Source organism: Cygnus olor, chromosome 7 (genome assembly GCF_009769625.2).
Source record: "Cygnus olor isolate bCygOlo1 chromosome 7, bCygOlo1.pri.v2, whole genome shotgun sequence".
Taxonomy (NCBI): Eukaryota; Metazoa; Chordata; class Aves; order Anseriformes; family Anatidae; genus Cygnus; species Cygnus olor.
Window position 1 is genome coordinate 33,540,011 of NC_049175.1, and position 13,592 is coordinate 33,553,602.

At 40.8% G+C, this 13,592-nt stretch overlaps 1 protein-coding gene across 1 annotated transcript in view; it reads left to right on the top strand.

The window, feature by feature from the left end:
• Nucleotides 1-13,592, top strand: part of LOC121073276 (deleted in malignant brain tumors 1 protein-like) — a 90,712-nt gene that overhangs the window by 49,224 nt on the left and 27,896 nt on the right. Inside the window, 4 exon segments of the mRNA XM_040564058.1 lie at nucleotides 198-221; nucleotides 920-1,287; nucleotides 9,547-9,620; nucleotides 12,639-12,707. Of these exon segments, the coding sequence (XP_040419992.1) occupies nucleotides 198-221; nucleotides 920-1,287; nucleotides 9,547-9,620; nucleotides 12,639-12,707 (535 nt within the window).

Genomic DNA, 13,592 nt, shown 5'->3' on the forward strand with positions numbered 1-13,592 from the left:
CTCTGACTTTTCAATGCAAGTTGAAGTGTTTGCCTTGATTAAGATAGGTTATAAAAAGATAACTTAGTTTTAGAACAAATTAGATAATAAGATAATAAGAGAGAGACTCTCCCCAGATGTTGCAAAGTCTGTTTCGTCTTTGTTCTGCTAAAATACAACTGAAGATTAAAATTTTCATATTTATTCCTAATCCACAGCTTCTAGGGGAGACAGAACTCCTGGTAAGTCTTATCGTTTCGTTAACTGGTCATCCTAAAAACTGGGTATTTACTGTTAACATGTTTTGCTTTTGTTTGATGAAAAGTCTTGGGGAAAAATATAACATTTATTTGAGGAGGATGGACAAATTCCATACTTTAGTTTTTCGGAAGTTGTAGATGATTATGGATGGCTCAAAAGTTGGGAAAACACCTTAAAACAGTATAAGGTGTGTAATGCATAACTTGTTACTGATTGAAAATCAGACTCCCCTAAGCGTACCTCACATTCAACAAACCACAATGCAAGGAGGGAAAATCTTGGACACACTTTCAGAAATTCATCATGGCAGAAGAGCAAAGTGTCAGTCACGTGTGACTGCTTAGCTTCTCTAGGAGTTGTTCTCGGGGAATTCAGGCTTCCTTAATTCATTCTGGTGCTCCAAAGATTCACTGTCCTTCTACAGTGCAAATGGCCACTTATACCATTTTTACAAAAATCTGGTCTCTGTAACTCCTTGTTTAATTATGGTGCGAGCGTAACAGCCTCAGAGGGAGGTTTGCCTGCTCCAAAAGACACATCAGGCTGCATGAACAGCCCCATTCTGCAGAATAGCTTTTCCTCTAGTCTTGTCCATTTTGTAACACAATCCCACACCTGGCACAAGCGTAAGGTTAGAGTTAAGGCTGTGTGTAATTTACTTCTGCTCTGTCTTTGCTAGAAGCATCTCTGCGGCTGGAGAATGGTGGCAATCGATGTGAGGGGCGTGTTGAAATTTTTTACAAAGGACAATGGGGAACAGTCTGCGACGATTTCTGGGATATCGATGATGCTCAGGTCATTTGCAGACAGCTTGGGTGTGGGGAGCCCATGTCTGCACCAGGAGCTGCCCAGTTTGGGGAAGGCTCTGGAGTTATTTTCCTGGATGATGTACAGTGCAGAGGCAATGAATATTACCTATGGGAATGCTCCCACAACGGTTGGTCAAGACATAACTGTGGCCACAATGAAGATGCCAGCGTTGTCTGCTCAGGTACTTTCTGCTTTGTTTTATTCATTTCAAGAATTTCCCATAAGATACATTTTGAAGTACAGTTGAAAAATCATTAGCAGTTGAGCCCATGTTGCAAAATCAATTCTTTTTTCACTTCTGTGGACTAATAGAGACCTAACAAATACGAATCTCATAGCTATTTGCCAGATCATTTGATCATTTTTCTCTTTGGTCATTCTTACAGGGCGTGCAGCATAAGCAGAGTGGATATAAGATGTACATTACCTTTAATGCTTGTAAATTTCCGAGGCATCTACAAGAAATTCAGCAGGCACTTTCAACTTACAGATCTGCAGTCTCCATGAGAACTGGATTTCTCAATGCAGAATAATGAGGAAAATGAGAATAATGAGGAAAGCTTCTTTCCAATCACTTTTATCTGTTTCAAACTCAAAGTCTCAGTGATTTCATCTGCTACCTGCCTGACACTCCCAAGGCTGACCGTTCTGTGACTCGTGTTTTCAACCTTTAGTTCACACAGCAGAATATAAGCTGTTTCTACTCCTTCTGCTCTATAGAGTCCACTAGGATTGGTGTACCCAATAAGAAAACTTTGAGACAAACTTTGTTAGCTTGGTCGACACAGGAGATTTGTTCAGTCTGGAGTCAGAAAAGGATGACGACCTTCCTCCGTTGCAGAGATCTACTTGGCACACACATGTCCACAACAGTCTCCTCTCTTGGAGAGGACAGCTCCTCAGAGAAGTATTGTTTGTGTTGTTCTCCCACCACTCCATGCCTCTGATTCCTGTATCTGAAGAGATAAAAATGGCTCCATTGCCATCCACCACAGGCTGCTGGCCTCAGCCACGGAACCAGAACAGTTCTGGGCTGGGACTGAGGATCCTCTGGAGATGTGGAGTTTGAACGCTGTTACCCTTATATACTTTTTGCTTTAGCTAATGGTGCTGTTTACTCATGACAAAACACTCTTTAGAAAACAATATATTTGTATAATCCATCTAACAATAAATCTTTCCTCCAGTAATCTCACCCTATATGCATTCTGTTGGAAATGCACAGTTCTTGTGCTTTAATTCTCTCCTCATGCTTGCAAACAGTCAGACATTCAAATAAACACAAACTAAGCCTGATTACAACCTGATCTAGTAGAAACATTTCCAGAGACAGAGAATCAGCACAAATCACTCTAATACATGGACTGAGGATAATCAGATATATTCTCTTTACATACCTAAGGCAAATGTATAAAATGAAGTGACTATAAGATATCATTAATTGGTAATAAATGCTTTCATTGCACGATATTATCACTACTCATCCTTCTTTTTTTTCCATACCAAGAGTCTGACTGCATTTGTTGTCCAAATGCCACAGTTAGACAGGATATCTGCTTTTCCACATCGTGCTCATGGAAAGCAGTCACCCCTTGCCAACCTCTCACAACCAACCACCACTCAACGTGGTTCCCCTTGACAGATGGGGCAGGAGAAGGTGTCCCTCCAACTTGTCCTCCCAAAGCACTCCTTGTTGGTCACTTAATAGGTGCTACATCTATTGCAACTTTGTTTGGATAGCTTTACATGTGCTTGACTGCTTTGTGGGAAACAAATTTAAAAATAATAATAATAAAAAAATCAGTGTACAGACAAAAGCAACCTACAATTTTCTTTTATGTCCAGTTTTAACTTTTACACCCCAGCCACTGATGATTCATGCAGGAAAGAAAGCTTTCCTAATTAACTGATGTAGTTAGACTGATTAATTCTTATTATTTATTTTTCTAGTAATTCATTTTTGCTATTTTGTTAATAGTTCATTTCATTATCTTTCATTAGTAACTAATAAAGCAAAGCTAGGGCAGCATCAGTTCTATTTATCATTATTATCTCCAGTAAATATGTATCAAAATTTGATGCTGCTTTGTACCTGCACCTGGTATGTTTAGCGACAGCTATCTTATGAATCAAGACCCAGAGGAAAGTTACATGAATTTCCTGAGGAAAATCAAAATGCAAAACCCATTCTTTTTGCTCCCTTGGGTGTTGCTGGGGCAGGAGCCATCCGAGGGCCCTGTTGCGATCCTTTACCAGGGCTCTAATGGGGCATAAAAATGCGGATAAAAAATCCTTAAGTTTTATGCAGGCACAACTCCAGTGCTTCCTGCACAGAAGCATGTGCAAATTTTCCCTCAATTATTCCATGATTTGAGCTTTGATGACTTTAATTTGGGAATTGATTGGGCTGGGGTTTGGACATTTATGTGCTGGATTTTGCATTGTCTCTGTTCGGCTTTTTAATCAATGATGTATTGATTATTCATACTTAGAGGTGTCTATGAATCAAATCCTCAGAAATCATTCAGATCTCTCCAAACTCTCAGGAAATAAAGCTCTCAATAGAAATGTAGCTTTCATAAATGAGTCTTATTTCTAGAGTAAACCAGCTTTTGACATATTTAAGATTTGGTTGGACTGTCTCCTATCCATGTACCTCATTGCAATGATTTTACACACTATCAAAACCTAAGTAAAAGAAGTTTAAAGGCAGTCCCAGTCACACCTCACCCCCTGGCACTCCCAATACACCAGAAGATCACTTCCATTTTTGTAGCAACAAATGTTCAAAAGGCACTGGTGATACTTTATGTGATCCCTACCTATGGCACCTGCTGAAATCAAAGGGGTATGCTTTGAAATGGAGAAAGAAGTTGAGAAATTGTCTTAATTAAGATTATACCATTGTCCGTGTAAACATCAAAAGCAGGAAAAGCTGCAAGAACGTAGCACATGCCAAGGTAAGCAACCTATGTTGACATGGATTGTTAGCCAGTGAAATTATCTGGGTAACAGGATGAAATGACCCGTAGCACTGTACGCAGAGCCAAAATAATTGATACCCGTTTACACTGGCAGAACCTTCATCTCTGACAAAGATTTTCCCTCACAGGACTCACAGGGGTGGACTGGGGCTTCCAGAGACTAGATGGTGACATCTTTATTCCAAGAGAGTATGTCTACAAGAATCAGAAGCTGTACCCAGCACTCATTACTCAGTTTCGTGCACAGAAGATGACATCACATGTGAAGTTTCCACTTTGCTTTACCAATATATTCACTATATGTGGGAAACCCCTTTGAAGGTTATATTTTCAGGGGCGTGATTTATTTCAGCTTGGCTTTGCCCTTTTCTCTATACTTTCTTCAGTGTGCAAAATGCACTTCAGAACCTGCTGAGGTTGATTTTAGTGGAAGGGCTGGAAGAGAGGAAGCATGAAAAAAGAAAGAATTGAAAGAAAATACATTTTAATTAGAATCAAGAATGTGTCTGGATAGCTAAGCAACAGATGTTAGGATACCACACACTACCATATGGTAGCTTCATACAGCCAGAATGGGTAACAGCAGCAATGAAAATATGATATCATGGGCCTCATTAGGAGCAAGCATGCAGGCACATACTCAGGGTCTTGAAACTTCAACATAATATTGCATTTCCAGACGTAAATCATAACAGAAAGCTGCACAACACCTTTTCATCATCCTTTGTCACACACCTATCGCACCCAGTCCACTAGATGGATGTGTACACAGGAGTAAGGACTGCTGTTATCAGGTAATTTCTGCTACCTCTGAGGGAAGCAGACTCAGGGACTGAGGCTGAGAAAAGCAGAAAAAAGACAGTCTCTAGTTCCCTTGCTTAGCTACTTTTCCTACTGCATCTTTCCCCCCTTGCATTTATAGGGTCATAAATCGTTTCAGTGACATCAGAATTCCAGGAAAATTTCACTTGTCAGAAATGAGTAAAATCTGTAAACCCTGAGGTGTGAGAGACACTGCTTAGTACAGAGGACAACATCAATTTGAGAGTGGATAGCCATACATAATGTGCACATTTAGGGTTGAAGTTCAGTGAAGGTCCTTTATTCTCAACATGATCTGGTTCCTGATGGGATGAAAGGTGCAAAAGACATTTTCAGTTAAACATACAGCTGAAAGGGGGTAAAAAAGGTTACAATAGGTAGTAAGCCAGCACGATATGACGAGTGATTACTCTTTTCTGAGGAGTGCACAACCTCTCGTCTGTCACAGCAGAGCAGGCCCTGTCATGGCATCAGGGACTGGTTTGGAAAACCAAACCAGCCAACCAACCCCAAACCTTTCTCCTCACAGAAGGAACATCCCATGTTTTGGAAGCTTCTGGGGAGAGGAGTTGACCCAAACAAGGAGAATCTGTGCAGCTTTTCAAAGCCACCACGGGTGCAGAGAGCTTGAAAAGCCCCTGACACGTAAAGCTTCTGCCCAGGCTGTATTGGGGCCCTGTCTCCTCCAGACAAGCATGTGCCTCCTCCTCATCATCATCATCACCTCTTGCTGTGTTCTTTGCTGTTGTTTTGGGCATGCTCCCTTAGAACACACTATATCACTCTTATGTTAATTTCAAGGTTTTTCTCAATGCAGAAAAATAAGGAACTTCTATTTACATATGTGTATTGAAGGTCTCAAAAGTTCCTTGGAAGTTCATAATTCTTTGCTTTTAGAAACAGACGGTAGAACTGATGAAACAGCCTGTTGGGAATGTGATGGTTTCAGCAGAAAAACAGGATTTGTTGCATAAGAAATGTTCTCAAAAGCATAGTAAGTATATTTACAGTTAGCAAGAATCTTTCATTACATCCCCTCCTCGGAGCAATGTGCAGTGAACCATGAACAAGCTCTGCACACTTATCTGTAATATGCTGTCTTCCTCAAATATGTCCTGAAGCAACACCGGGCCACGGCCTCACACACCACCCAAGTCCCCAGGCTGACTAAAGTCAGGCTGACTGAAGTCAAGGATGAGTACACGGCAAGTATTATGGCAGCTTTCAAGTGGTAATCTTGCGGGGCATTTCAGTAAATTCTTCCAGTTCCACACTTCATTAGTGAGTAATCTACAGCAGATGATTGACTGAAAAGGTTATTAACATGACCCAAAACAAAAGTAGACCTGTGCATCATTTTGTGGCTTCACACACTGGTGTTTTCTTTATCAGGGAAGAAGAAATACAAATAAGTATTTGTACAAGAAATACATGTCTAGGAGAAATTCAATCGGTGCTAGTTTATTCCTTCAAAGATATTTCAAAGAAATTCCTTGCAAACATGAGTTATGAGAGCTATCAAATGTCATGGTTTACAGCCTCGATAAGTGATAATGTGTAAAGAGCTGCAAGGGAAGAGGTACCTGAGGCCTCCACCTATTTAGGTGCATGCCTGACGAGGGCCAGTTCTCCTGAGCACCATTTGGCCAAGAAATATACTCTGACATTGGCAGAAGACATCTGAGGAATGGAAAAAAGTGTCCTGCTGTTTGTAGCTGTCTCATGCACAATTTATTTTGTTGTCTGCTTACTTTTTAAGGTATTTGCTAAAATTGAGACCTCTTTATGGACCCTACAAAAGTACTGTGCATTAGACCATCTATCTTATCCAGTAACTTCCTCATTCCTTAAGGACAGTGCCTCACTGCCCTCCAGTGGTAATACACTCCAGAACAGCTTTATATTTTCTGATTGCTTTTAGCCCCTCAAACTATGTCCACCAGATCCTTCTGGAGTTTTTAACACTACAGATTTCCATGAAAATTGGATGTAGTTTGACAAAGCTGAAAAAAGCTTTGAACAGGGAAGGGTAGTTTTGCCAGGGCAGCAAAGCTCCAGCACTGTCAGGAAAGTTTAACACCCATCTTGCAGCACAAAGCTACTTCACTATATCACAGAAAACAAATACTCTTTGTTTTCAGAGTGAATTTTGATAGATTTCTTTAAGAAGATTTTCTCAGAAACGGCACTGCTATGCCGAGACCACAAAGGTCAGCCCCACTGTCATCACTGCTGCTTCCTGCCACACGGGATTAGTTTGCTTGCTTAGCTTTGGACTGAAGACTTACCACTTCCGTTTAAAGGCACCTTCAATGTCAGTGACAAGGGCTGCAGTGTTTAATGTGGAGGCTGGTTGTTCCTTGTCACCTGTAACTATGGATTAGCTGTACAAATCTGCTGCCCTCGCTAGCATTTGTACCTGCCTCCATTACTTCTTATATACGGTGTAAAATAGCCTGCAGTAAGATCCAGCTTCACTGGGCAAGAGCAGGGATGCGGAGTCTTGTGGCCTGGGCATGTCTGCTGGAACCAGTGGCTTCTTTGTGACCTTTCTTTCAGCATTCCTTTCTGAAGAATGCTGAAAAAGCAAATTTTGATGCTTCTTCATAGTCGAGATATTTTAATTCAGTCATGTGTCTAACACAGGCTAGACAGCTAATAGTCTGCGTTCCCCATATCTTCCCGTCCTCTTAACTAGGCTCCACACTGTCTGGCCTGAGTCACCAGAATGAAGCATTAGCTGTTTCTACAGGACTCTGCATTTCCTAGGGAGAAGATTATTGAATGTCTAGCATCAGCCAAGCACTGAATTTGTTTATTGTGGGATGAATATGAAGTGCGCTGAAACAGCATGTGTGTATTAGACTTCTGTGTCTTCTATATGATAATGTTCAGATCCAAATCTTTTCATCCAGACTTGGGTCAAATCACAAGATATAAAGAATTTGTTTCTCTTTGTTTTGGGAATAAAACCTTCATGAGATTTCAGCTGGAGTTTTGGAATGTTTCTGAAATTTCTTTTTCATTCAGGACTGAGAAATGTCTGTATGAAATAGCTTAATTGATGTTAGGAAAGAAAACTGGTATATACTGTACTGTTAAGGTCCAGCTTAGAGCTATTTGGATAGAAATATCGATAAGGATCTACCATAAACCCACTTAGTCACTTCAGGAAATGGCAGCAGAATTCAAATAATCCACATACATGGAACTGGGAGTTTAAATACTTGACATGACTGGTTTTGCTCAAGAAGGTAGTGGGAAAGTAAGAACATGGCCATCTAGATAGATACAATACATCATAGTGTGCTGAGGAAATAAGAAAAGCATTCACAGAACAAAGGAATCAATTGATGTTCATTTTCAAATCAGCTAAGAACCTCCAGCTTTGCTTTTTCCCTCTCTCTATGTGAGACCCACCTTCTCCCTGCCAGCACTAAGACAGAGCTGAAGGCATCCTTTGGAGTATCAGCAGCCACAGGGTATAGACCCCACCACTTCGTGCCAGGGGAGAAAACTGTGTTGCTGGAGGGATTCTGCTGGATTCACGGCTTTGCTAGAGGCAAATCTTTTCCAGTTGTGTAGCATAGCCTTTCTAGGTGGGAATCCCTTTTTCCATGCAAGCCACCTAATCTGAAAAGTTAGCATGAAATCAAATGGCAAACGATTATCTGCAGCAAGTCCTGGTGTATATTTCCTCTTCACAATGATTTTTTTTTAATGTTTTCACTTAACTCCTCTACTAATTTGTATTTCTACTAGCACTACAATATCTTCTGCCTCTTATCCCATGATCTCATATTTCGTACTAGTAGAATAAAAACCTGTTTGTAGTTTCTCCCTTTCACCTGAAAATTATTTTGTGCCTCAATTCTTTTGTGTAGTGTCTCACAGACCCAAAACCGTGTCTCGTAAGTCCTAACACACAAAGGTTCCACTTCCTTCAGCTCTGTGCAGTCAGTTTATGAGGGATGTAACACAGAGAACTGTCAGGCAGCATGTTTGCTTATCCTTTGAAGGGGAAAATCTCAGACTGATTTGGTCAGAAATACACCAGCTATGAAACTGGTAGATGGAGAATAGGGAGTCAATTGTCAGTGGACTCTACTGGTCTTCCCCAGAGCAGGGCATGGCAGCTGGTCGTGCCTCTCTGTATGCCTTTACATACAGATTCCTCGACTTGCACAGCTTTAGCTTAATATAACACTTTCTGGCCCTATCCTGCTCTCTTTGGTTGCTGTATTTCAGCAATTGCCCTGCTGATGTACCCCCAAAACAGTTTGTCCCTTTCAACCGTGCCTTGGCCGATATCTCTTACAGCTGATTCATTGTTCTGTAGGCTGCAAGTGAGAAAGAACTGACTGCAGTTCCAGAGCATACTGTAGGGATCTAATCCTATGTTAAAGAGGAAACAAAGAGATACGAAAAAGTGTAGAAACTCCTTTTTAGAGGTATAATACTTACAAAACAGAGATAATTTGGTTGAGGCTTTCTTTTTTAGGATACTGATCTTTTGACACAATTATCACATCAATTTAATCTGTTTTAGCACAGTTGTATGTTGGAAACTGTCTTAACTGATGGTAAAAAAAAAAAGTTAAGTGTCCTTACCAAACAGCCTAATCTCCAAAAGCAAATCATTCCTTCCTGGAAAAACCACATCAGTACACGGCTGCAATGGTGTCAGTAGAGTGGGAAGATTTCAGTAGCCAGTCCGGAACAGCGGTGTGATCTGGATCTGCTTATCCGGATGTCTGGATATACCCTGTGAAATGAAAATACTTGGTAAATCACTTCCTTGGCATGGATCTGGAATTTCAGGGAGATCAAATTACACAGCAAACACCTTTGGTGTAGACCAGAACCCCTTTAGTATAAATTCTGAATCTTCACTGGTTTAGAACAGACAACCACAAAGAAAATGGACCTTCAAGTGAGTCTCACTTGGATGCTTCTGTTAAGTGCTTCTCTCCTATGTGAACCAGGTACAGTGAGTACATTTTTTGTGCTTGCAGGGAAATGTTAAAGACAAAATTCAATACTCATACAGACTGGCTTGTTGGGAAGTGGTGACAGGGTCCCCTTAGAAACTGCTGACACGCTTTATATCATGAACTTGTTGGTTTAATTTGTCTTCTAATTCTAACATTCAGATCAAATTCATAGGTTAGATTTTAAAACTGGGTATGTTAAAGATCATTTTCTTTGTTTTTCTTCTGTGAGGGGAATTGCTAGGCGAAGTTGTTTTCCAAACATTCTTCTTCAAATACTCTAGTTTTGAATTAAAATTATTCTACACTATACATTTAAGAATGTAGACCAAGAGAGTAAAATAAAATTAAGAAAAAAAAAAAAGAGCAGCCTGCCGGATGCAGGTGGAAATATACGTTACAAATGCAAGTCTCTGCTGAGACTTGGAATTGATGCAGTGACATTGTCCTTCAAACTTCAAACAAAAATAACCCCAAACCTTCCTTACAATCTTGCTAGTTTGAATGAGATACTTTGATCTTTAATAATCAGCTTGGACACCATGAATAAAGGCTTATCAATCATAAGAGAGAATTTCATAGAACATAGATTCAGGGGTTGGCTATATTGAATTATTTATAAAACAAGAGGAAAGGCAGCCCAGAGGTGAGCTCAGCATCAAAGAGGACTAAGCTGCATTTTCAGAATGTAGTCAAATCCCAACACTTCAGCAAACCTTTAATCTCTCTTCAATAAATTCACTTTTGTCTTCAGTTTGACCTGATGTAGGCTGGATTAATTTGACTGGAAAAGTCACTTAGGGTCCTGTCTTGCAAACCCAAAACTTTAGGATCACTGATCTATTCACAGGAGTAAGAGTCTGTGAAAGTGAGTGGCTGAAAACCAAATGCAGTTTGAAAAAAAAAAAAAAAAAATGCCCAAATGAAATTTCTCCCGATTTTAGTGATTGAATCAGGCACAGCTCTTCAGAGCTTGTTAATTCTGAATGAACAAGGATATTACAACAGCTGCCATTTCAAAACATTGCTTTGACTTCTGGCAGCCTAATCATTTTTCCTTTAAGTTAATATATGTAGGGCCAGATTTTAAAATGTATTTATGTGACTGCATCTACAGATTATCAAAAACCACATGACCAACCCAAATGCTTGTATCCTCTTTTGGAGGACAATTTTGTCCAGTGGTGTCTGAATGACTCTTAAGGGGTTTAAAGAAAGCATATGCCCTGTCCTGTTCTTGGTGTACATCTCTGCATGGTCACATCAGAATCTAGAGAAACATTAAGCTGTTTCTCTTCCTTGGCATGGGACCTACGAGAGTTTTCCTGCTTCTTTGTGGGAATGAAGAGTGGAAGACTACCACTTACTCTTTGCACTTTCACTGTACAAGAGGAAGCAAAGGATTGCCTATGAGTATACAGATGCCTGTTATTCTCTACACCTGGCAGAACTAGCCAGAAATATGCAGACTGTAAATGGAAGAGCTGCCCTACAAATATGTAATGCCACACTTTGGTTTAGTCAAACCTACATTTTGAAATACTTAGAGCAGTGTGTAGTGTATCTGAGTTAGATGAAGCCTGGGCTCTCCAAGCACACCTGAGCAGGCATTTGCAAAGAGAGCACTTTAAGCTAACTTGCTGGGCTGTCGGCCAAAGCAACTGTCACAGTCTGCACTGACAAATGCTCCACACTCTCCCATGTTATTATGGCAATAGCATGGCAAAGATGAGTAACTTTTTCTACTGCCCCAGTAAAATCTGGCAGAGCTCAGCTCCCAAAAGCCCATGTCTTCGCTGGAGGTGCAGGATGTACATGAGGACTTGTGGGGTTGAGTCACTTTGCTCTTGTGCTGCCATGAAACAAGGTCCTCTACGATCATCTTCCACTGAGCTATGAGAGAATGAGCATGTCCTTCCGGGCACAGGGAGGAACTGCAGGATTGTTTTTCCTTTGAAAACACACCACGTACCAATGCTTACTCCATCCATCTCTGCGTCAACACAGAAAACCATAAAACATATCTAGAACTATGTTATGTCAATGCTAATAATGTGCTTTCTTATCTGATACAGCAAGTGGTTTCTGGTGGCAGTCCACAGGAGGTGGAGATCCAAACTCAGCATGGAACAAATTCTCAGAATGGATAAAAAACACGTTTAGACGCAAAGGTAAGAGAGTGAAACATTCTCCAGAGCGTGAACACACCGGGCACACCTGTGGGTGTAGATGAGTCAGCTCGGGGAGAGCTGGTTATTTCCCCAGCCCAGCCAAAACCCTAACATGACAGATCAGCCCCCACATGCAGCAGAGCTGAGTGAATTGGGCTGAATTAACAGCACTGATCTGAGCTCTGCTGTTCAGCTCCTTGCCCCACCCTGCTTTGTGCACTGCATGTGTCCCCCAGTAAGCCCCAGGAACTGGGGACACAGAAGCACTGCACAGCCCATCCCTGCAGAGATGGGGGTGCGACCTCAGATGTGAGAAGTTTACATTTTCTGTAATAAACAGATTGAGATGTTTGCCTGCCAATTTTTGCTTTCATTCTAGAAGATCCGCAACAATTGCGACTGGCATCTGGTGGGGACCGATGTGCCGGAAGGGTTGAAGTTTACCATAAAGGCGAATGGGGGACAGTCTGTGATGATTTCTTCAATATGAACAGTGCCAATGTTGTATGCAGACAACTTGGTTGTGGCCAAGCTGTTTCTGTCTACGGATGGTCTTACCTTGGCCCTGGTGAAGGAAACATCCTCCTGGATGATGTGCAGTGTACAGGAACTGAGTCTTACCTTTGGGACTGTCCGCATGCTGGCTGGAACAAAAATGACTGTGGGCACAATGAGGATGTCAGTGTCATCTGTTCAGGTAAAAAATATATATATATAAATCTGCACTTAAACAAAATCTTTGGATTTTTCTGTTGGCTGTAAAAATGAGGGACATCAGAATGGAATTCAGAAAACAGACCAGAGCTGAACTCTGTGCAGAGACTCCTTGTACTTAGGCTGAATCAAGCAATCAAGGAACACAAGGATGTTCTGTACAAAATACAAAGACTGGCAGCAGCAAGCACTGAGTATGAATATGCTGAGAACAAAATAGTCCAAGACAACTTTAGGCAGCATCTGATTGTAGGCTCTTCCCAAAATAAGGCAGGCAAACAGTTAACTGGAGGTAGAAGTACATCCAGAAGATGTGAACCAAGACACGTCTGCATTGAAAGAGTGTTTTAATATTTTTGTCATAAACATAGCTGAAATCAACAATTGCATAGGTAGACACAACCTATTTTGAAGCAATATAAATAACTCCACAGTAAATATCAATTTTTTGCTTTGTTCTGTGTTCACAGATGCAGTACCCTCCACAACTGCACCACCAGGTAAGGCAGGGCTTTTGAGATATAAATCCATTCACACTTCACAGTAACCCTAAATGCTCAGAGACTAATTTTTAACTTGAAAAATCATATGATTAGGGTTCCTTGGCAGACAGTATCCTAGAAAGGTGCATGTTCCTAATTTTTCCTCATTACTCGTTATTCATCTATTCCAAAATTATTTCTGTTGTTTGGATTTCTCTTAGGAATTGTATTTGCCTTTCATCTGTTAACAATTAGGGAAAATATAAAACAAGTCTTTGCACTCCCGCTATAAGCTTTTGACTCTTGTTTTTTTCACCACTGTGTGCCTGAAATAATGGAAATAGGAAATCTTAAAATATAGGTGCTGCTAATGTTTCC